At 44.9% G+C, this 23,971-nt stretch overlaps 1 protein-coding gene across 2 annotated transcripts in view; it reads right to left on the minus strand.

Annotated features, from left to right (window-relative positions):
* PLPP1 (phospholipid phosphatase 1) overlaps window positions 1–23,971 on the minus strand; it is a 135,214-nt gene that overhangs the window by 84,432 nt on the left and 26,811 nt on the right. The window contains exon 2 of one of the 2 annotated variants that reach the window (XM_073622794.1): window positions 13,276–13,430. The exons of the other annotated variant lie outside the window; for it this stretch is intronic. Coding sequence (XP_073478895.1) covers window positions 13,276–13,430 — 155 coding nt within the window. The remainder of the gene's footprint in view (window positions 1–13,275; window positions 13,431–23,971) is intronic. 2 annotated transcript variants of the gene reach the window in all.

Below are 23,971 nucleotides of genomic sequence, written 5' to 3' on the forward strand. Positions count from 1 at the left end.
ATAAGGCTTTCGAGTCTATCAGACATGGCGTCCATAGATCTCTGAGAGATGGATATGACTGAACAGATATATACAAACAAGTCAATAGCAGTATACATTTGCTCCAACAGAACAGATGACGCCAGTTACTAGAATCACTATATATTCTCCTCTACTTCTAAATAAAAAAAAAAAAATGTAAGGTACAAATGAAGACAACATCCAGGAATAAAGCGCTCTAGCAAAGTTATGATATACACACACCTGGTTGTTGGCATTGATTACAGCTTTCAAAACAAGTCAGAAATAAATCAGAAACATTTAGCACTTGGCTAGAGGACTATAAAAACAAACAGCAAGGCCAAAAGGAGAAGAAAAAAAAAAAAAAAACTCCCTTTTCCCGTCAGGTCTAAAAGCAGAAAGTTGATTTTCATAGTATTTCCTCTACACTTCCTAAATGACAGCTGGAAAAAGACCTTAAGATATCCTTAAGATTTATGGAGACACCTATAAAGTCCCCGAAGAATGCCAGAAGACTAGGGTGAGACTGCCCTGGAACCAAGAGAAAGACTAGGAAGAGCGATCTCAGATCAGAACTTTTCATCAGTGACCACCAGGCGACGGCCTTAAATCAACGGTTACTGCCTTTTGCTGTAAAAATAAAATAAAAGTTTACTTTGAACTTTGTTCAGCAACCTGTGACTACACCAAAAATGTGGAATTCCAAGAAAGATATCCCCAACCAAAAAGCCGAGTAGAATAATAGGAAAGGTCTTTTGCTGGACTTGTCCAGTAGTGAGCAGACTCTGAATACGAGATTGTAATCTCATTTGCACCCCATGCAAATAAAAATGTCCTATCTGGCATGGCCCTGAGGCACTCTATTTACAGTCATGTCATTGTAAGACCTCATTTACACGTTCAGATCGCTCTTCGGGCAGCACTTTGACAGGCAGCGAGGAGTTGAATCGCCTCTTCACTGCCTGTTTTAGCCCCCTAAACGTTGGATTACCACGCTACAACCGCATGATTTGTGCGCAGTTGGGGGGCAGAGGCAGCGCAGCTCTATGCACTTTAATGGGTTGCATTTGACAGGCAGAGGGTGTGGGTCCTCGGACTTACCCCGAAGTCTAGGGGGAGGATGTGTGGTGATTAAAGTGATTGCAAAAGGTACATTTAGGTAAAATAAATAAATAAATAAAAAACACACAACATCTCTGTACTTACCTGCTCTGTGCAATGAAATTGCACAGAGCGGCCGTAAACCTCCTCTTTTCTGGTCCCCCGCCAGCACTCCTGGCCCCTCCCCTCTGTCCAGTGCCCCCATGGGGGGCACTCATGCGTACTTGCACCTGAGCTCCGCTGCTGCGTCCATTGACACAGACAGCGGGACTCATCCCGGCCCCCGTCACTGGCTTTGATTGACAGGACTGAGAGCCAATGGCTCCCGATGCCCCAGGAAAGTCCGCGAGACCCGGAAATGAGGGGAGAGAAGAGCTGCAGATGTGCACATCGCAGGATGGAATGAGGGCTCAGGTAAGTGAAACGGGGGATGCTGACACCTAAACATTTTTTACCTTAATGCAAGGAATGCACTAAGGTAAAAAATGTTTAGGCTTTACAACCACTTTAAAGCAGAGTTCCTCTCAAAAATGGAACTTCCGCTTTAAGGACTCCTGACATGCCACATTTGGCATGTCATTTGTTGGGGGGGTACCTAGTTTTGACAGGTACCCAGCTCCCACTTCCGCTCATGGCGCAGCGGCGTGAGCGGAAGTGATCCACTCCCTCTAATCTTCTGGGACATGTCACAGGTCCCAGAAGATTGCCCGGCCATTCAGAACGCACAGCACGACTTGCGCATGCGCAGTGCGCACCTGGCTGTGAAGCCACAAGCTGTCACAGCCAGGTGCCCACACTTCATTGCTGGCACAGAGGAGAGGGAGAAAAGCGAGGCTTCGGGTGGCCACATCACTGGACCGTGGGACAGGTGAGTGTCTGTTTAATAAAAGTCACCAGATACACTTTTTGTAGCTGCTGGTGACTTAATAAACACACAAATGGGTGGAACTCCGCTTTAAGTTCCCCTGAACCAGGGGGGTCTCTCTTCAGTGGAGCCCCTTACCTAGAACTGGTTGGCTCAGTTTTGGCTGACCACGAGGAGAGGGGTCCACCAGGATTTTTGACTAGGTGGATTAAGTTGGGCCTAGCCCTTGCCAGAAGCCTTGTGTCCTGGGGGTCAGGGTAGAGTCCTCCTACTTCTTCAGGAGTTGGACTAGAGACACACCCTTAAATGCACTTTTTTGTGTGCGTTCTTTTTTTAACCCCTTCCCGATCCCATCTCCCGGCTCCTTAACAGCTTCTAGATGGCGGGAGGCGAGCATTCGGGTCATGCGACCGCTATGATTGGCTGTCGCAGTGGTCAAATGATCGGAAAGCTCCCAATCATACTGGGAGCTTTCTGATTCCCAGCAGCAACTGTGCTGGGAGCACGCAGGGTGTCAGCTCTCAGCACAGAAGTGTTTACATTTAGGTTGTATATATATGAGGCCTCTCTGCATTAAAGCCCACCCACCAAGAGCCTGCATGTATGCATATGGATGGTGGGATAAGGTTAAAATAAGCATCCTTATCCTGGTGTGTTAGTTTTGTGAATTGAGCACAACAGATGTAGATAGCATACAGGAAAAAAAAAAAAATGTATAGGTAGGTTTTCAGACATACATGGGCCTATTAGTGAACTGCCCGAAGAATTGACACCAGAGAAAACTGAAACCTATTTCTCAGAAACAGAACAAAATACTTGAAATTTTAACTGTTATTTATTGTTTCACATGGAGAATGGTAATGCAAATACAGCCTTATCTCAGGCCATAAAAGTTAATAAAACCAGCAGTAATTTCATTACAAAAGGGACAAATATTAGACCTTCTTCCTGTGACGCCTTCAAGTTGCACAATGTGGACAATAGGCCATTACTGGGAAATCTTCCATTCTCTCCGGCTGCTCCTTCTCAGAGCTGGCAGCTGCGGAAGAGTTAGCATTCCAGCAGCCATTTTCAATCCATCAATTCTATTTTGACATGCTATGGACACAAAGAAGTAGATTTTCCCCAGCTGATAATGAACACTTGAGAGGAGACATTCTTCTCCACACAGACAGGCAAGTAGAGGAATATTTTTCCTTAAAAAGGTACTCTTCTCTCAGGCAGGACAATTCAGCCTTCTGACTTCCCCACTAGCCAAGTTCTTATACTACTGACCTTCTAAGCTGAAGGGAAGGGCCAGGGAAAATACAAAGCAGAGAGCTCGCTGTTCTAAACACTATATGTGGAAAGACCACAATCATGGCCTTAGGATGCCATTTGCCATGTGCATGGAGAGACTTTTCTGTTGAGGGTCCTTTTTGGGAAGATTTAGATCTTAGCCCTTTAACAAGTACCTGAGCTTAGTTCTAGAATTCCCAGACAAGAGTGGAGGTTAAAGTGGTTGTAAATACTTGCATATACCATAGGCGTGCATATGGGGTGTGCCAGGATTGCCTGGGCACACCCTAATCACCCCATGCAGCACAAATTCTCCCAGCTACCCAAGCCCTCCCCCCGCAGCTCTTCCCTCTGTCCCTCTATTAGGGGTCTGTTTAAACCCCTGATATTTCGCCAAAGCCCCACAACGGGACTCTTAAAAGAATTGTAAAACAAATTAATGAAAAATAATAAAAATAAAACTAAACTACTGACACCATCCCCTGCCTTTGAGCGTTGGGGTGCACGTTCTAATGCAATAGGCTGTGCACATCTATGGCATATACTCAGTGAAGTGGCTGGCCTCCGAAAATACACAGAGATGAAATAAATCCTCCTACACAAGTTGTACCTGTATCTGCAGTTTGCTCTTCAGCCCTCCAAAATGTATACAGCTTTTCTGTGAGTTCAGGAAAGGTGGTGGAGAGCTGAAGTTACACACGGCAGATCTCAGGGAGGAAAGCTTTGAGAGCTGATTGGAGAGAAAAGACACACCCCTCCACGCAGGAACAGAGCTGAGGCTGTCAATCACAGGCTGTGTGCTGGAGATCCCTCCCGTCACATTTTTCTCTTGGTGTCAGGAAAACTTATCAGAAGTCACTCATATAGATAACAGAGGAACGAGGCAGCAGACAGAAATGACATGTGCTCTGGATTAAGACAAGTACACACTATGGAGCACCGATTGTTCACGGGAAAATTTTGGTGGTCCCCAGGAGGTCTGCTGCAAATCAACATTGTGGTGGATGTATACCACTTAATGTTGTTTCCAGTGTTGTTCTCAATGCGCACTGTCAATACAGTCAGCGCACATTGATAACTGATGCCTCGACTGTAGTTCCAGCTCCTGTGAACTCAGAGGGAGGTGCCAGGAGTAGTGCAGCGATTGAGAGGTGAAGAATAAGGGCCTTCCAATGGCAGCTCTGATCACGGACTGTGGGAGGGAGCACGGAGCTCGAGCACATGCTTGGATAAGGTGGTGAGATCCAATGAGGAGTCTGTGTAAGGCAGCAGTGTGATCCAGGGGGAGGGTGGCAGAGAGCCGGAGCATTGTGTGTGTGTATAAGGCCGGAGTATTGTGTGTATAAGGCCACAGTGTGATCCAGGGGGAGGGTGGCAGAGAGCCGGAGCATTGTGTGTGTGTGTGTATAAGGCCGGAGCATTGTGTGTATAAGGCCACAGTGTGATCCAGGGGGTGGGTGGCAGAGAGCCGGAGCATTGTGTGTGTGTGTGTGTATAAGGCCGGAGCATTGTGTGTATAAGGCCACAGTGTGATCCAGGGGGTGGGTGGCAGAGAGCCGGAGCATTGTGTGTATAAGGCCACAGTGTGATCCAGGGGGTGGGTGGCAGAGAGCCGGAGCATTGTGTGTGTGTATAAGGCCACAGTGTGATCCAGGGGGAGAGGGGATTGGGGGCAGAGAGCCGGAACATTGTGTGTATAAGGCCACAGTGTGATGCAGGGGGAGGGGGCAGAGAGCCGTAGCATTGTGTGTATAAGGCCACACAGTGTGATCCAGGGGGTGGGGGGCTGAGATCCGGAGCATTGTGTGTATAAGGCCACAGTGTGATGCAGGGGGAGGGGGGCAGAGAGCCGGAGCATTGTGTGTATAAGGCCACAGTGTGATCCAGGGGAAGGGGGGATTGGGGGCAGAGATCCGGAGCATTGTGTGTATAAGGCCACAGTGTAATGCAGGGGGAGGGGGCAGAGAGCTGTAGCATTGTGTGTATAAGGCCACAGTGTGATCCAGGGGAAGGGGGGCAGAGAGCCGGAGCATTGTGTGTATAAGGCCACAGTGTGATCCAGGGGAAGGGAGGATTGGGGGCAGAGAGCCGGAGCATTGTGTGTATAAGGCCACAGTGTAATTCAGGGGGAGGGGGGCAGAGAGCCGTAGCATTGTGTGTATAAGGCCACAGTGTGATCCAGGGGGAGGGGGGCAGAGAGCTGTAGCATTGTATGTATAAGGCCACAGTGTGATCCAGGGGGAGGGGGGCAGAGAGCCGTAGCATTGTGTGTATAAGGCCACAGTGTGATCCAGGGGGAGGGGGGCAGAGAGCTGTAGCATTGTATGTATAAGGCCAAAGTGTGATCCAGGGGGAGGGGGGCAGAGAGCTGTAGCATTGTGTGTATAAGGCCACAGTGTGATCCAGGGGGAGGGGGGCAGAGAGCCGGAGCATTAGGTGTATAAGGCATGCAAAATTCATGTTAATGGTCCACAGGATTCAAAATTGTGAGTTTAGTGATCCGTATGTTCCGAAAGGTTGGCAACCACTGTTATAGAGGGATATGCTTTGTTCATATTTCATGGTTGAGGGTTACAACCACTTTAAAATAAATGCATAGCCATGCAATAGGTAGTGAAAGGAAAACTCTACAAAGTGGGACAGTTCTCCAAAACAAGCAACACAGTTGGAAGTTTTCCCCTCACCTTTCTTTTCAAAAGAACTCTAAAGTTTGGAATTTTGTTTCATTCTATGTCTTGGGAACAATGGTCACCCCGGACAAATAGAGAGGGCGAATCTCCTCAACACACATCAATAAAAACTTAACAGGGGATTTTAACCCAACCCTACTCTACTTGTGAATGAGAGAAATCCATAGATGACCCATCCATGCTTATTAGTATTACACTATATTACAATTGTACTCTGACAGCCGGAACCTGATTGGCAGTCAATGTACAGCTGACCTTTTTATGCCCACCCCCTTTATTTTCCCTCGGTCATTTCTCAACCTGGCCGGTGTTGACGGGGCCACCCAAGGCTCCAATACTGGCTGAAATTCATGCCGTGCATGGCTAGTCTGTAAAGTATATGTGAATCCTCAGCAAAATAGAAATGGAAGGCATCTTTTTAATTTTTTTTAATAATTGATCACATAACCTCTGTTCTCAGCTGCATAGAAGGTGGGGGTGGAGACTGCAGCAGGGCGTGTCAGGAGGAGGCAGAAAAAGAGCAATACACTGATCTTCCCAGTAAAGGGGGGCGTGTCAGCCTGACCACTGGAGGAGAGGCAGGCTGTGTTCTCAGCACAGCCAGAAAACTGACCATGATGGGAAGGTTGTGCTTCTATGCCTAGCGTAGTCAATTTAAAATAGGAAAGCAAGCAAAATTGGCAGGATCACCAGCTGTTTCACACAAAAGGAAGAGATACAGAAAGAACAGGATACTTTTTAAACACAAGTACAAGGTACAACATACACATATTAGTAATATGAAATTCTGGGGGTAAAAAACACTTTTAAAAAGGAAAAAAAAAAAAAAAAAAAATGGATAGGCTCCTATTCATAAGACAAAAATGTAACCTTTAGCACACTTTTCATATATCAGGCACTATATAGGTTGGACTTGATGGATTTGTGTCTTTTTTCAACCTCACCTACTATATATAATGGATAAAGCAAATAACACATAGATAAGGAGTCTCCTTGCAGCTCTGTACATAGAGCAGACGCCACGGTGCCTTTAACAGTATTATGATGATCATGTAACACAATGACCAAAAAAGGTGAGCTCTTATGAACAAGCATTGTTATCTGAGCGTGCTCAAACAGCATAGTTGAAAACACAGCCTGCCACGCATTGCGGACCATTTACATATTCATTTAAGACCTGACAAGCTTTGTAGGAAAACCTGTCTCAGCATGCATTTGACAACCACAAACAAACGCAGGGTGTACTGCATAAGCTGGGCTGTATATTTGTTTTCTTCAGTCTTGGGGAATGAGAATACTTAAAGGAGTTGTAAAGGCAGAAGTTTATCTTAATGCATTCTATGCATTAACATAAAAACCTTGTGTGTCCCTGTTCACTGCTTCTGCCCCCCCCTAATACTTACCTGAGTTCCTTCTCTCTCCAGCGATGTCCACGATCCCCTCAGCCATCCAGGACACTCCTCCTGATTGGCTGAGACACAGCAGGGGCACCATTGGCTCCCGTGGCTGTCAAAGTCTGTCAGCCAATCAGGGGAGAGAGGGGGCGGGGCCAGGCCGGGGCCCCCGTGTCTGAATGGATACATGGAACTGTGACTCGGCTTGGGTGCCCCCTGTAGCAAGCTGCTGGCCGAGGGGGCACTCAACGGAGGGAGGGGCCAGAAGCAGCGAACAGGGACCAGAGAAGAGGAGGATCTGGGCTGCTCTGTGCAAAACCAACTGCACAGAGGAGGTAAGTTTTTTTTTTTTTTTTTTTTTTTTTTTAACAAAGCGAGTCTTTACAATCACTTTTACACTTCCATTAGGGTGCAGGGGCGTACGCGCTTTAGTGTGTCATGTTTAGGGCAGCACATTCATTTCAGTGGGCTACCCGATGTGTGAAAAAAAAAAAAATTAAAAAAATAAATAAAATAAAATAAAATTTGCACCATACCCATCGTATGGTACTTTGTTACCATGCATCTTGGCACGTGATTTTTGTGTGCATGTTAGCAAGGTGCATTGGGGGTTTAAGAATGAATGGAACCATCGTGCTTTTGTGCAGCTTTGTATGCCTTCCTCCATCGCACAAAATGTGAAGCTAGCATAAAAAAAAGGGAGCCGCAGTTGCAGAGAGCTCCTGACCTGGTCCTGTACACTTGTTTTCTCTACAAACAGGCACCCATCGAACACACACGTCCCATTGTTCAACACAACAGTTCATTATGATCTCAAGTGATGTCATGGCATTCTGTACCGTATTGACAAGCGACTGAAACGAGGCTCCAGGCCCACACTGACAATGTGGACAACTTGTCGCCTTTTTTAAAGGATTTAATTCCATTACAAAAGAGGAAAGTGTGACTCATTCTCTTACATGAATGCTATTAGTCAGTAAATTGCACATACTAAATGAGAGAATTAAAACTTCATCCCCCAAATATGACGGTAACTCAAGCTTTAGACAACACCCAAATACAGATAACTGATTATTCCATCCAGCTGCAGAATACTCTGGTTATTGGTTAAAGTGTAAGTAAACCCGAACAATTAAATTCTCTTATTTAAGTTATATCTGTTAAATAAAGTGAAAAAAAAATGCCCTCTGCCTGGGCTGCATATTTTTCAATTGCATTGTTCCTATCTGAGGACCATAGGTGTGCGCAGGGGGTGTGTCAGGTGTGCTTGGGCACACCCAAGTCCCTATGTGCGGTGCCGAGTCCCCCTACTGCCCGGGCTCCCCCCCGCCCCCTCGTTGGGCACCCTGCCCTGCATTGCTGCTGGCTTCCCTTCTCTCCCCCCGGCTGCTGTAGGGGATGTTTCAGGATGGAGAGTGGAGGAAGGGGCTAGTAAATATGTAATTTACCAGCACCTTCCTTTTTTAAATGAACACAGTGAATACACTCGCTCACTGTGTCCATTCATAACTGGAGCATAGTAAACTGTGTTTACTATGCTTCCGTTTTTGAATGAACAGGAAGACACTCTGCACAGTTCATTCACTGTCCCGTGCGGATGAGGCTGCAGAAATAGACATGTGTTTGTGCTTTGGGGTGCACACCCTAATGCAGTAGGCTGCGCACACCTATGCTGGGGACTACAGAACTCCTCCCCTTTATGTCATGGATGAAAGCGGAAAGGGTTAAGCAGCCCAGCGGGTTGAACGGGGAAAAAAAAAAAAAAAAAAATTTTCCCCATTAGGTGTTGATGTGGGAATTCCTCCCGCAGAGCTAGTGCATTGTGACAGCGGGGAGTTACTGCTGTCAGAATACAATGATCAGCATTGCCGGTCAGCACTGATCGAGCAACAAAAATCCCGATAGGCTGGGGGTACAGAAGTCGACCAAGAGATCTACTTCTATGCAACCAGCCTGGCTATAGATTGATCGAAATTCAGCCTGTCCCTGATGAACTGGCCGAATGTAGAGCCATCTATGGCCAGCTTTAGCCCAGGTTCACACTGCTCCAACATGAAAGTCGCGCAACATTTCGATACAACCGTTTCCTGTTTCCCTTACCTAGGATGGCGGTTACGGGACCCGAGAACCGAGGGATGGGTTGGTCTCAGGCGGCCGACATTGCGGGCACCCAGGACAGGTAAGTCTACTTATTTAAAGTCAGCAGCTACAGTGTTTGTAGCTGCGGACTTTAAAAAAAAAATTTAGGCAGCCAGAATCCCACTTTAAGACGGCTCTCATAGGGAAACATTGAATTTGACATGTCAGGGGAGTTGAGCTCTCACAAGTCGGATCCTATGTCGCACCAGTGTGAACCGGGCCTTAGGGTGGCAATGCTGCTTCTGTTTAGATACAGTACAGTAAGCGAGCACTTTCAATGGTCGGACAGGAAGTAGGTTAAGGGCTCTGTCCCATCATGTGCAGTGACCAGTGTTTTTATTGCACTGGATTGACGCAGGTCACTGCAAGGGCATATAGAAACCTATGGTTTTGTAAGTGCCTTATTCACACCACAATGTTGTGTACCTTGCAGTATGTTGCGTAAAGGGGGAAAGTCCAAAAAGAAGAAAAAAAAAAAAAAAAGTGAGCTGCAATATATTAGATTTTTGTCTTTAGGTTTAGATATGCTTAAAAGCTGGACTATGTGTAAAGTCAAGTTCCCCCTGCAGTTGGGCTCCTCCCTTTTAGTTTATTTTGCTGGGACTTACAAAATAATGTCATGCCAAAGTAGAGAAGCAGCCAAACATAGGAACTAAAATGTAATTTTAGGTATATTGTAGCACAGGTGTGGACACACCATGAACAGGTTGTTTTTTTTCTCAGAAATGTTATTTTTGTAATTTTAGATACTTGGAGGCAATTTTCTTCGACAACCTCAAGCCAATGAGGAACTCCATGTTCCAACTGGTCCTACCAAGCTAGACTTGTTTGAGTTTGTAGTCACCAAATATACTGAATCTGCCAGGTAACTGTTGACAAAAGTCTGTCCTGCCAGGAAGAAAAAATTCTTGAGGATGAAGGCTGGTTTCTTTCTGAGCTGTCCTTAGCTGAACGGATGGACTTGAGAAATATCCTGAGCAACCTATACTACCACGGGTGGTGACCATCTCCTGATGAACCAGATGATATCCGCTATGTGGGTGGCTATGTCGGCCCCATCCCACCTGACTTCCAATTTAGAAATTGAATGAGCTGGATGAAAAATGTAAGCCTCCACTCAGATATATTAAGCACGGCAGGGGATTTGTCCATCAGTGCCGTATAGTGTGGATGGAAAAATCTGTTCCTTTTCTTTGTTCAGTCTGCAGGCTAAATGAAGAAAATCTAAGTGTATGTGAATAGGTCTCAGTGCTTTAGTAAAGTGAATTCCTGCTTCTACCATGTATTTTTTAACAACACAAATGTACTAAGGCTACCATATTTCCATGTATATACGATGATGAATTATACAACAACCCATCTCTATTGTCCTCTTCAGCATGAATCCATCCACTTTTGTCACCAAGCATAAAATACGTACTTACTACTCATGATCAGAGAGGATTTTCTGCTGTTAATTGTTAAGAATGAAAAACCAACAATGTGAGTAACATATTCACTGATCTCTATCTAGAATAAACTTGCATTTAATATGGTATTGGCATGAGTACTGTATTACCTAATGTATTTACTATGGGTTTAAGACACTGCTCCAGGTTGGAAGTGAAACCTGTATCGTGTAGGTAGGATCTTTCAGATATATAAATAGAGGCTCTCCGGGGTTGGATAACTGTAACGCGTTCAATCACTTCTGCCTGTGTGTGCAGCATGTTCAGTAGGCACACTTGAAATGCTCTGTATACTGATGGAGTATACAGTTACAATCTCCTTTAGGGCTCATGTCCATGGGCGGTGTGCCTCGTCGCTTTTGGGCGCCCGGGAGGCATGGCTACATCATCCAGCGCGCTGCCACCTGGCTGTGAAAATCAACGAGGTAGTGGAATTCCTGCATTCGGGGTGTCTATCCTTGAATGCATACAGCTTAAATTGGTCTTATTCTATGCATTGAGATAAAAAAACCTTGTGTGCAGCAGCCCCCTCCCACCCCCCAATACTTACCTAAGCCCCATCGCGATCCATTGATGTGCAGTCTCTGGGGACTCTCTCTCCTCATTAGCTGAGACAGCAACTGTGTCAATCCTAGTCAGTGAGCCAATGAGGAGAGAGAGGGGGCGGGACCGAGCCACAGCTGTATGTGTGAATAGGCACACAGAACAGTGGCTCGGGTACCCCCATAGCAAGAGGAACTCAGCAGGAGGGGAGGGGCCAGGAGCGTCAGCGGGGACCCGAGAAGAGGAGGATCTGTGCAAAACTACCGCACAGAGCAGGTAAGTATAAAACAGGTTTGTTTTTTTGCTTTGTTTTTTTAAAAGTCAAGCCTTTAATATCACTTTAAAGGGGTTGTAAAGGTATTTTTTTTTTTTTTTTTAAATAACAAACATGTTATACTTACCTTCACTGTGCAGCTCGTTCTGCACAGAGTGGCCCCGAACCTGGTCTTCTGGGGTCCCTCGGCGGCTGTTTCAGCTCCTCCCCGCAAGCATTTACCACCTTAATGCGAGCTCCCTCGCATGGTGGTGAGTGCTTGCGGGCGCGCTCCCGTGATACAGCCGGCGGCTATAGCTGCTCGCTGTATCACTCGGCCCCGCCCCCGGCGCGCCGCGTCATCGGATGTGATTGACAGCAGCGCGAGCCAATGGCTGCGCTGCTTTCAATCCATCCACTGCAGCCAATCAGCGACCAGGCTGAGCTGCAATGAAAATGACGAGGACGAGCAGCGAAGATTCGAGGCGTCAGGTAAGTAAAACGGAGGGGCTGGGGGCGGCGGTACTGTCAAAAGTTTTTTCACCTTAATGCATTGCACAAATGCACAATGCACAAATTTTTACCTTTACAACCCTTTTAAGATGAGAGTACCACTCAAAACAGTGTCCAGCTCCCAGCAGTTTTCAGACAGTCGTTGAATTTGACAGGCTTTTGGCAGTGGACTCTACACTACACCTGTGCCTCCTGGTTGGCCAAAAACATTTTTTTTTTTTTTTGCTGTACGAGCCAATCCGCCCAAGTGCATGAGCCCTTAGATGAGGGGCATTTATAAATAATAACTTGTCTAGCTTTGACCAAAGTTGAGTAAAGCCCTTCCTATATTAAGGCTTACTTGTAGGTACAGTGTATATATCTCCTAAACTTGCATGTTTTAGGAGATTTTCACACTCCATGCAGCAGCTGATGTCACCGGTGCATTTGATCCGAAGGGACGGCATACCTGTGCCATCTCCTCAGAGCTCCGTACCGCGGTCCACAACTCCTGCGAGGAGGATGTCATCGCGGTTTGGCCAATCAGACGGCCGGAGCATGCGAACCCGTTAGGAAGACAGGGTGATGAAGGAAGCCTGTCAGCGAACCGCTGGAGGGCTTTGTTCTAAGGTCAGTATTTTATAATGTGCTAGTATGTGATGCATTGTTTTGCAGTTTTGTTTTTTTAAAAGGTGCAGTTTACTATCACTTTAAACCCTCTCACCTGAACATTCTCTCCCCTGATGCAGTAGCTCTGAGCTCAGTGTTTGAAAGCTTCCTCCTGTGATAGTGTTTGTGAACAGTAGCAGCTGGGCATTTCCTAGCAAAGTCCTAGCAACGAGGCAGGACGGGGAGATGCAACCCCTTGGAGTTTTTCAAGCAGGCTTCATGAAGCATATACATGATCTACACCTATAGCATCTGTATTATTCAACATTGGTCAGAGTTGCACAGTTTGTTTTCATCTACAGATGCCCCCTATCTACATAGGTATTTTTATGGCAAAAATGAACTAGGCCTTCAAGATGCGACCTGAAAGATGCTCTCGTTGTCTGTAGATTCAGCTACTTACTGAGCATATGGGCACAGTGAAGCCTACTGTGTAGAGTACTGTGGAGGTGACGGTACTGTCATGGAAGGGATACTTGATGCTGTCGTCATTACAGAAAAACCCTCTCTGATACGGCTTTTTTGTGATCAACTTTAATATGCCCAGAGGCAGGCCAGCTGTAGAGGGAGAAAAGAGACATTAAGAAGCCTGGACTACCAATACCAAATGGAAGAATAAAGCTACTGCGGTGTGCGCTAAGGGAAACCCATGCAGGTGAATCAGCTCATTAATAAAAAATTCAAGGTATTCCAGGGCATCTACTATATAGATGGGTTATTGGTGAGGACAGGTTAGTATGTGTGTTGTGACATCGGGGACAAAGTACTTCTTCTATAAACTATAGCACATGTGACACCGACTGTGTAATATCACATTGCTGTGAAATCAGCTCAGGCATCAGGTAAAATGCTATCAGCTATCTTTCTGAAACATCTATTCAATTAGGACTCCTTCAGATGATCCCACGAAGGTGGAAAGTCTATAGCAGAGATCCTCAAACTACGGCCCTCCAGCTGTTGCGGAACTACGCGTCCCATGAGGCATTGTAAAACTCTGAAATTCACAGACATGACTAGGCATGATGGGAATTGTAGTTTCTGAACAACTGGAGGGACACAGTTTGAAGACCCCTGATCTATAGAGTTTAGAGGCACCACCTCAGGGTGCAGCAGCACTACATGCTATGGTTAGAATATAAGGAAACCCAAACAGTAACTGCATCTGATTGGCTGCAGTTACTGCTCGGCCAGCAATTGTTTCCACAGCTCCTTCAATTATTAGCTTGAATTTTTTCAAACCAAGTGGTCCAGAACAAGCCACCCACAGCTCCAATTTTGGATGATTCAGCAGAAATTGGCCAAAAATGCAAGCCATGTATGACCAGCATGCCACTACAATGGTGTCACCTTCCTGCCCCCCTACTTGCCAATTGGACAATAAAGGAACAGTAACACATCCAAAAGCCATTAGCTCTGCTCTCTCCTGCTGTCAACAAGTTCTCTAGAAGTACAGCCAAAGCTCGTTCGGCTGTACTTCTCCTGTGGATCACAGGAGTACAGTTCATCCTGCACTACTGCGACCCGTTTTCAGCTGACAGTGGGCCAAAACCCTCTGCTGGCTGACATGACAGAGCAGGGCAAGGTTTGGGCCAGATCACGACAGTGAAGTCGGGATCCGCCCACATGCCTGGACCGACATATGGCTCGGCCTTGCAGCGAGCCGCTGAGAGTCTGAGCTGCCCGCTCCCACCCCCTCCACAGCCCAGCGCTCCAATGAGCGAGGAGGGGGCTGAGCAGAAAGCCGGTGACTGAAAGTCTACAGCTCTCTGCTCGGGGGGCCTGGAGAACTGAGTGATCGGCGGTGTTCGATCGTTTGGTACTCAGCGTTAGAGCAGAAGGGGGACAGATGCTGTATCCACCTAGGCAAGTACAATTCTACAATTAAAAAAAAAAAAAAACCACACACACACCTCGATTCACGATTCGAATTTTTTTTTTTCGACACCGCGCCGGTCCTGAGGAGCTGCGGGCAGGAGTCTTTAGGCGAGGCTGCGGCTTCGGCCTAGTCCGCGGCGTCTGGCCTCGCGGACTAGGCCGAAGCCGTGGCCTCGCCTAAAAACTCCTGCCCGCAGCTCCTCAGGACCGGCGCGGTGAAAAAAAAAAAAAAAAGATTTGACCTCTCAACTCGATTCAAGATTTAAATCGATTTTTTCCCCAGCCCTAATGTAAAGTACAACAAGCGGTGCTAGTCAGAGCAGTCAGTGTAAGCAAAAAAATTTAAAAAAAAAAAAACACGAATCGAGATGCTGGACAGGGTTATTGGTGTTATCTTTTTTAACTGGACAAATTCAGCCATTACAGGATATTTTTTCACCAAAAAACATTAACAAGCTGCAGTTCACAAGTAGACAGAGCAACCTAATCACACATACCTGTCCATGTCTAGACGTCTAGGGTTATAAACTTATTACTAGAACTGACCCAATTTACTGTGGACATTGAATGTTAAAAGCTCCAAACTACAAGCAACTTCCTGCTTAGAGTAGGTCCCTTTCATGCGAAGGGGCGATCAGTTTTTTTCGATGGACCTGATCTAGGGTGGCCACCTCATCCCTTTAAACCTGAACACACATGAATTACACAGGTTCTGAGGCTAATTTTATGCAGCTAAGGCACCAAGTCAGTTTAATTACCACCTTAATCACCCACAGAACCTGTGTAATATGTGTTTGGGTTTAAAGGGATAAGGTGGCAACCCTAACCTGATCAGACCCTCCATTCACCCCTATGGACCGGCAAGGTGTAAAAACAGAAGGGGATCCGCCCCCTTCCATCTAGAAGAATCAGACTGGAGGGGGTCCTTTCACACCTGCCAATCCATAGAGTAGAACAGGCTCTGTCCATGTCCACTCTGTATAAAACTGAGCAGACATGGACCTGTCATCTGCCCGTTCTGCTCTGATCGGCAGACAGATCCCCTGCTGATCGAATTGGAATCCACCCTGTGTGAAAGGGGCTTACAGACATAAAGCTGAAATAATTATACATATGAATTTCATATATGGTAATTGTTCTACCTGGCCAATAATTTGTATTTCTGTTTATCCTGTGCTGAGATGTACATAGCTCTGCACAGCAGTGTGGCACATCACAGCCCTGTCTGCTTTAGTCAAGCAAAACTTACAGGTTTTGTCCCTCCACTGATATTGACAATAAGCCCAGGTTCACATTGGAGCGATTGCACATGTCAAATCGCATGCCAATTCGGCAGCAATAGCACCGTCTGAATCGGTGCGACACCGCACCGATTCCCAAAAGTAGTGTCTACTACTTTTGGCGATTTCGGGGTGAGATTTGTATAGACGTCTGAGCAGCAACCCGCACAGATGTCTCTGTAATTGCCCCCAAAGTCGGGACTGACATGCGGGAATGAAATCATGCAACTTCAGCTGAACTCGCGCGATTTCATTCCCGCTGTCAGTGTGAACATGGGCTAAATGTCAATTTACTGCAACAAACTCATGAGCTCATCATTCTGCTATAGATAGACTGCAAGAGGTTGATACCAGGTCAAAAACAGGGAGCTACACTACTTGCATTTAAAGAGGTAGTAAACACTGCCTCTTTTTTGTTTTTCTGTTGCTGACCTGCAAAGCAAAGGCATAATGTGCTAGTATGCATCGCATACTAGTACATTATGTGAAACTTACCTGCAAACAAAGCCCACATTGTCACCGCTGGAGGCTGCATTCATCTTTGCCCATCTTCCTTCCGGGTCCACAGATTCCGGCTGTGTGACTGGCCGGACCCACGTGACGTCATGCACGAGGGAGCCGCCGGTCACCGGCACAGGGCTCTGAAGAAACAGCACAGGCGGCCATTCCTACAGAGCGCATGCACCCATAGCGGCGGCATATACAGGAAATGGCTCGTAAACGGTGCAAGTTTAGGAGAGATTTACAGTACCTATAGGTAAGCCTTATTATAGGCTTACTCATAGGTTACAAACAACACAGGGAAGTTTGTTTCCTCTTTAAAAAAAGAAATGCATGATGTATTAATGAATGCAGCACTACATTCATTTGTCTCTATTGTGTCTGCTTGGGGCTCTGCTTATAATAGAAGGTAATAGAAAAAGATGCCTTGGAAAAATGAAAATGGATTTCCACGCGGTTTAAGGCTTGGCCATAGACAGCTCGAATCTTGGCCGATTCCTGCTATACAGGCCAAAATTTAATTCATGAAGGGTTGAGCAAGCGCCAATGGCTCCACAAAAGTGCAATGGCTAATACAATAGCGGGCCAGCGGTGACGCCGCCATCCGCACTGCGAGCGTGGATGGGGAAATTGATCGATTTCTCTCAACCGATGAACGGCCTCGTTCACACAGGGAGATTTGATCTGTGCCCCATGCAGAGCCACGTCTACCCACGCAGCGATCCACAGCTGTTCCATGCATCCCTGTGTGGGTAGTCCCATTCATGTCTACTGGGACACAGCCGCTGCTTCCAAAGCGACTTCTGTGTGGGTGTGTCCCCGAACTCATCCTGGGTGTATTCAGGGTCATACCCCTGCACGGATGTACATAGACCAATATGGGGATGCACGCAACACCTGTGCATTCCCATGTCGGTAAAACTCAGCCCGGCAAGGGGCGCATGGGTCAAATTGCCTCATATGAATGAAGCCTAAGTCCACCAATCAACACGGACCTTGGTTCACGTTAATGATTAATGGTTTCCTGTGCTATGATCTGTATCAAACTGATTTTAAATGATTAGTTCATGGGGTTGTATGCAGTAGTTTTCTTCCTACATGGATACAATGAGATTGGACTTTGCTGTAAAATCTAACATGTTAGGTTATATTTATCTGTGTAGTGGAATAAACCTTGAATTTTTTCATCCAGTGGTCGCAGGACTGGGAATTGACAAGCATCAGCCAACATGATTAAAATAACAGGAGCTGAGGGCATGCAGAGCTGGGAAAAGGTTATTATATTCAGCTACAAATCAGGAAATAAGGAAGACAAGGAGGATAGACCGTGGAGTACGGAAAACCAGGAGGAGGACAGGACAGAGGAAACAAATTTCAGCCAAGAATGTCAGGTGGGAGCCGAAAATAGATAAAGAACACTAACAATAAAATAGGTACAAATACAAAGCAGGATAAACTAAACAAAAATAAAAAAAGTTCAAATCTGCAATTAATCTAAACAATTCAAAAAATAATTAGGGGGTCAATTATGGAGGATGGGTAGAATTAAACCGTATGCAAACTTTTCTGTGTTAGCTGTAACAAATAGATCCACCACCAATCCAGTTCTGGGCCAAGTTACTTTCAACTCAAATGAACATTCTCCATTGCGGGCACCGAAACCAAGGAAACCTTTGTTCACTCTGCGGACATGACCACCCCAGTGTATGGCTGCCATCAGTGTCATGGCTTTTGGAGCTGGAGTACAGTGCAATCAGCTTATTATACCCAAAATATTTTATATATGCCACCCTAACTCCCAGCTAATTAAGACAAATCTGAATTCAGAGCTTGGCTCTGCTGGATCTTGAAAGAGTCCGAAATAAGAACTTGCACTGCCACTAATCCCATTCCAAGACTGTTCATATATTGGGCAATTCAGGTAGCTTTTGAATTGCTTTCAGTGTTTCAAGTTCAGTGCAGAGAAGCAGAACGGCAAGACTGTTCGATGCGTTTCACCATGCTCAAAAGGAGGCACACGGTAAAGAAAGTTCAGTAATGCCCCTTCTATATATTTCCTTCCATCCACGCTTAGCCTATATATGTATGGGTGCTATGCACTTCACACTATTTGTAAAAGCAACATTTTGTATTTATTTTAGTTTTTGATATATTAGGGAAGGGTTAGACCCTAAGTTTGCTATGTCCACACTGGAGAGACAGACTCCTCTGTCCTGGTAACCAAGTGAGAATGTGAAAATTAATTTTTTTTAAAATGTAAGTTGTCATCAGAGCCAGAGATCAAGAAAAATTAACCAATAGGGACAAAAATTTTGCGTTTTCAAAAATTTTGGGATGAGAATTCTGTTGGACTTTGGAGAGTTTTGGACAGGAAGTGAAGAGAAGTCTTCTTGGTTAACCTGTCAGGTTAAATGCTGCTCTAAAACTAAAGAAAAAAATAGCAAAACCCAAAAAACGCACCACCACTCTCTACTTGAAAAGGACACAATGCAAGGCTTGTGTGAACCAAATTCTTATTAAAAAGGAGAAGTATGGGAAGTAAATAAAACAAACATACATACTCGCCTACATGGCTGCAGCATTAGTCCAACGCTGTAGCTGTCTCCCACTGGTTCTAAGCCAGAGAGCTGAGCAATCCCCTGATCTAGAGTTCTTGGGTCCGCTCAGAGCTGTTACGGTCAGTCACCACTCTCTGCTCTGCCCATTTAGCATGGAATGCCAGGCTGTGAAGGGAGCAGGAGCAGCTGGCTCAGGCTCTCAGTGGTGCACTGACAGGCAGAGCCAGCTGCCGGATGAACATCTGGTGGATCCTGACATTATCAGGATACATCCAGAGACTGGGGCAGCTCTGTGATATCAGCCGACAGTGGACTCAAGCCCGCTGACTGCCGATTCTGGGTCACAAGAGAGCAAAAGTCCACTCCCGTGAGACATGTGAAAATTATGACCAAACAAGCTTTGGCCATTCTTCTTTTTTAATGAAAAAAAACGTCTAGCATTCTTAAGGACTCCCAATTCTAATTTTTAAATACCTGAGACCAGTGGCTTAACTATGCCATACCATCTTTCAATCCTGACTGCCTGAGCTTGCTAGAACAGTGTTGTTTTTCTTGTCCCAAGTCTGTGGAGGTTAGACCCTGCTTTCCTTACCCCCTCTTATCTCCTTTCCTCTCATTATCTATTCTGGAGACCCCTCTGCGCACCTCCCAGACTTTAGCTTTAGGGATGTTCCTCAGGGACCTGTTTTCCTAAACGGTTCGATATGCTAATCTTTGTTTGCATTTTTGATCGATGCTGCTGACCCTGTGTGGGCAAGCTATGGTCATGACCTTGTACTATGGTTAATATGTGAAGAGTTGAAAGAGAAAAGAACACAGTGCACAACAAAAGTGACCCAGGAGCTTATAGAAAGGAGCCATATAAACAAGGAACCACCATGCCATTTAGGAAAACGCTTTGCTTTAATCAAATAACCCCTGGAAAACATTAGAAGCCAGATCAAGTAAAAACAAAAATTGGGTGGGAATTTTTGTATAATCCATACAATACTCAGCCCAGAGACGTGGTTACTGTCATCCCTGATATTCCACAGCATGCATGCAAATGTAACCTAAACATTACCACTCAAGGCAATGAATGCTTGCCAAGCAGGCATGGTGGGTACTTGCAGGACTATTAACTGGCAAATATTCCCCCCCGATACTCATTAACACTTCATTGCACTACCAGAACACCATAATAAAAATATTTTGTCTAAAATAAAGCAGGAGTCCCACAATAAAGAGAAAATGGGAAACACGTATGTATATAGTTAGATGTATATGGCCTGATCCCATCTGGAATGCTGTAAAATACTTCTGCCAGCTACTGTTTAAACAGAACCCACTAAGCACTAATATTTGCAAAGTAGCATGTGCCGGGAAACTAAGAGCTCAGCATAAATTAAACAGAAAGCAGTCATGTGTTAACTCTTCCTCCCATAAAGTGCCACTGAAGGTGCTGTGACAGACTTTATACACAATTTTAAATCGGACAAAAATTTGTTACTATAACCCCTGGGAGAGAAAAAAGGACACTGAAGCCGGGCAAAAATGGCTTTTTATTTTTTATACAATATAACCATGTATTTTTCTCAAGGGTATTAAAGCGGTGTTCCGCCTGGGGGAAAAAAAAAAAAAGTTAAAAGTCAGCAGCTACAAATACTGTAGCTGCTGACTTAATATTAGGATGCTGTCAGCGCCGTGGCGCTGTCTCCCGAAAGCGGGGAAGAGTACCTGTCAAAAACAGTTACCCGTTCCCCCCTGAAAGGTGCCAAAATGTGACACCGGAGGGAGGGGGGAAGCAGATAAGCGGAGGTTCCACTTTTCGGTGAAACTCCACTTATGATAGAAAATAGACTTCGAATGAACAGGATGCATGCAATTAGATGCAAAAAGCAACTGAGCACCGAGTGAAACACACATCAAGATGTTAACTGACTGTTAGAATATGTATAATGTACTACTATAACGTAAAGCATATCTAAACCCAACGTTTTGTTATTTTCTTCTGAATAGTGTAGGGAATGTTAAAACTGTTGTCAGGTTTTTATTGCGGTCTACGTCCAATTGGGAACACCACAGAGAGAAGGAGGAAATTACTCCAAAGTGTTTGGAAATACCCTTTTAGACAGCAGTTACTGACACAAGTATCTCCAATAGAGGATTTCTCTCCGGTTTCGGTTCCAGCGACGGCTTTAAAAATTTTGGATTAACCATCTCATTTTTTTTTCCCTTTTTTGACAATAGTCACCAGAACAGAGAATGCTAATCTACCAATGGGGAACCCAGAAAGCAAGAAAGCCATGACAGAGGTTCTAACTTTTCTCTATTCTTTCCAAAATGAAATGTTTTGGCTACAGACAGCAATCATTCTAATTGAAGTCCTCAAAATGTAACTTCAGTCATTTTTTCATCTATAAAATCTTCTGCCCTTGTTTTATGTTTGGATAGTAAAACATTTTTTTTTTGCCAGTAAATACCTTATACAGCCCACTTCCTGTTTGTCTGGCCTAGGCTTATGACATCATGCGCAGCTCATATTAATATATATATATATATATATATATATATATATATATATATATATATATATATATATATATATATATATATATATATATATATATATAAAATCTTATTTAGTTTACCTTAACTAAGTGTTGCAAGTAAAGGTAAACTGGCCATAAAAGGCTTGAATTTCGGCGGATTCCTGCTGAATTGCAAAAACTCGAGCATTTGATTTAAAAACTGAAGGCATTGGGTGGAAAATTGTCGGTGGGTGGAAAATTGGGTGCATTGGGTGGAAAATTGGATGGAACAAAGACCGCACCTAATAGGATGCAGTCACTCTTCAGGTATCAAGGCTGTTATCTGAATACAATCTCACAATCGCTGGCAGTGGGGTTTCCTCCATTCACATTGTTTAGTGTGAATGGGGGAAAAAAAAAAAAAAAAAAAAAAAATCGACTTTTGAGAAACCCAAGTGTGTATGGATAGCCATAGATGTCTGCTCCCACACAAGCTTTCCCACAGTCTGACATACCATCACTCTCTCACAAATAAAACCAAAAAAAAAAAAAAAGGGTACAAAACAGAGGCATATTCATTACTGTATATACAGCCCGACTGAATAAAAATACTACATTAAAAAGGGTTCAATTGGGCTTTAATATTTTTTTTTTTTTTTTAAGAGCCCAAATGTCAGTCAAAAAAATGCCCTTCCCAAAAAAAAACCTAAAGAGAAATGTGATAAACAAACTGGGGCCCAAAATATTCTGCTTCAGGCCTCTGACCAATATGTTAAAGCGGGGTTCCACTCAAATTTTTAACTTAATCTTACCCCCTCCAGTTAATTGCATAGATGTTCAAATGCTGCACAAACTTTTTTTTTAATCGCTGTAATTACCTTTATATTGTAATTTATTGTGGCACTTCCTGTCTCTCCTCCCATGGGAGTAGGCGTGTTTATTGCCTTTCACTGTCTCCTGGGAGCTTAGTGTCAGGCTTCCCAAGATTCAGTGCGGGAACAATGATCATGCGTGTGAACAAGCTGTGAATGAACAGCATTCACCGCATCCAGGAAATCAATGCTTGTGGGCTTCACATGCCCACAAGAAAGATGGAAACAGCCAGCATCACATTTTTTAAGTTATTCTTCAGTAAGAAAACAGACAGAAGCGGAAATATTACACCCAAACTGAGTATTATTTTGGGGTTAGCAAAGTGTCTCAATGACCTAAAGAAAAAAAAAAAAAAAAAAGGGAAGAAGAAGAAGATTGGTCGCCGGACTCCCGCTTTAAGTACTTAGGATCTTAACAATGCACAGATTAACCAGAAAGCCTACCAGACAGCTCTGTAGCATCCTGGAAGCATTTTCACCGCTTTATGAATGCATGATTTATTATACATGAATCCAAATTTAAAATTCAAAAGAGAAGCCTGCCATTCTTGCATTGCAAATGACAACAGGCGCTGAACAAACATTAACTAAATTGTGCACAAGTTTGCATAATATTGCTGCCAGTTCTACACTCGGAAAATGCCGATCACCTGTTTGGCCCAACATACAATAATCATGCAAAATTTATGGTGGACTTCTCACATTCATATTATGATTATATCAGCAAGAAGTACTGTATCTGTACAGACAGTGCGGTTGATTTACTAAAACTGGAGAGTGCAAAATCTGGTGCACCGATGCAGGTTAGCCAATCAGCTTCTAACTTAAAGGGGTTGTAAACCCTTGCCGTTTTTTAGCCCCGGCTGGTGTCTCGTTTCCTGATTGGATAGATTGATAGCTGCGCAGCCATTGGCTCCCGCTGCTGTCAATCAAATCCAATGGCGCGGGCGCCGGGGCCGAGTCTGGCATTTGTGTCTATGGACGCAAATGCTGGACTCGGGAGCACGCCCGCAAGGTTACCCCCTCGGGAGAGCGATTCTCCTAGGGGGTTATCGGATGCAGGGAGGAGCCGCCGGGGGACCCCAGAAGAGGATGTTCGGGGCCACTCTGTGCAAGAAAAAACGAGCTTCACAGTGGAGGCAAGTTTGACATGTTTGTCATTAAAAAAAAAAAAAAAAAAACCAACAACAACAATCCTTTACAATCACTTTAAGTTTATTTAATTAAACTTTGACAAAAAAAAAAAAACCTGGAAGCAGATTGGTTTCTTTGCAGAGCTGCACCGGATTTTGCACTCTCCAGTTTTAGTAAATTAACCCCAGTATGTGCATTGGAGATAAAAGTGAAAGGAGACAAACTTCTAATACCTCAGAAGATGATCGAAGGGTGAGAAGGGCACTCAGTAGGGTCAAGGTTTGCGGGACAGAAGTAAAGGACTAACAAGGCCTGGGGTCATGACCATATATTAAGTTTCAGATTGTGCTTATGGAAAGAACGTGCGCT

The sequence above is a fragment of the Aquarana catesbeiana genome, linkage group LG01, assembly GCF_042186555.1.
Source record: "Aquarana catesbeiana isolate 2022-GZ linkage group LG01, ASM4218655v1, whole genome shotgun sequence".
NCBI lineage: Eukaryota > Metazoa > Chordata > Amphibia > Anura > Ranidae > Aquarana > Aquarana catesbeiana.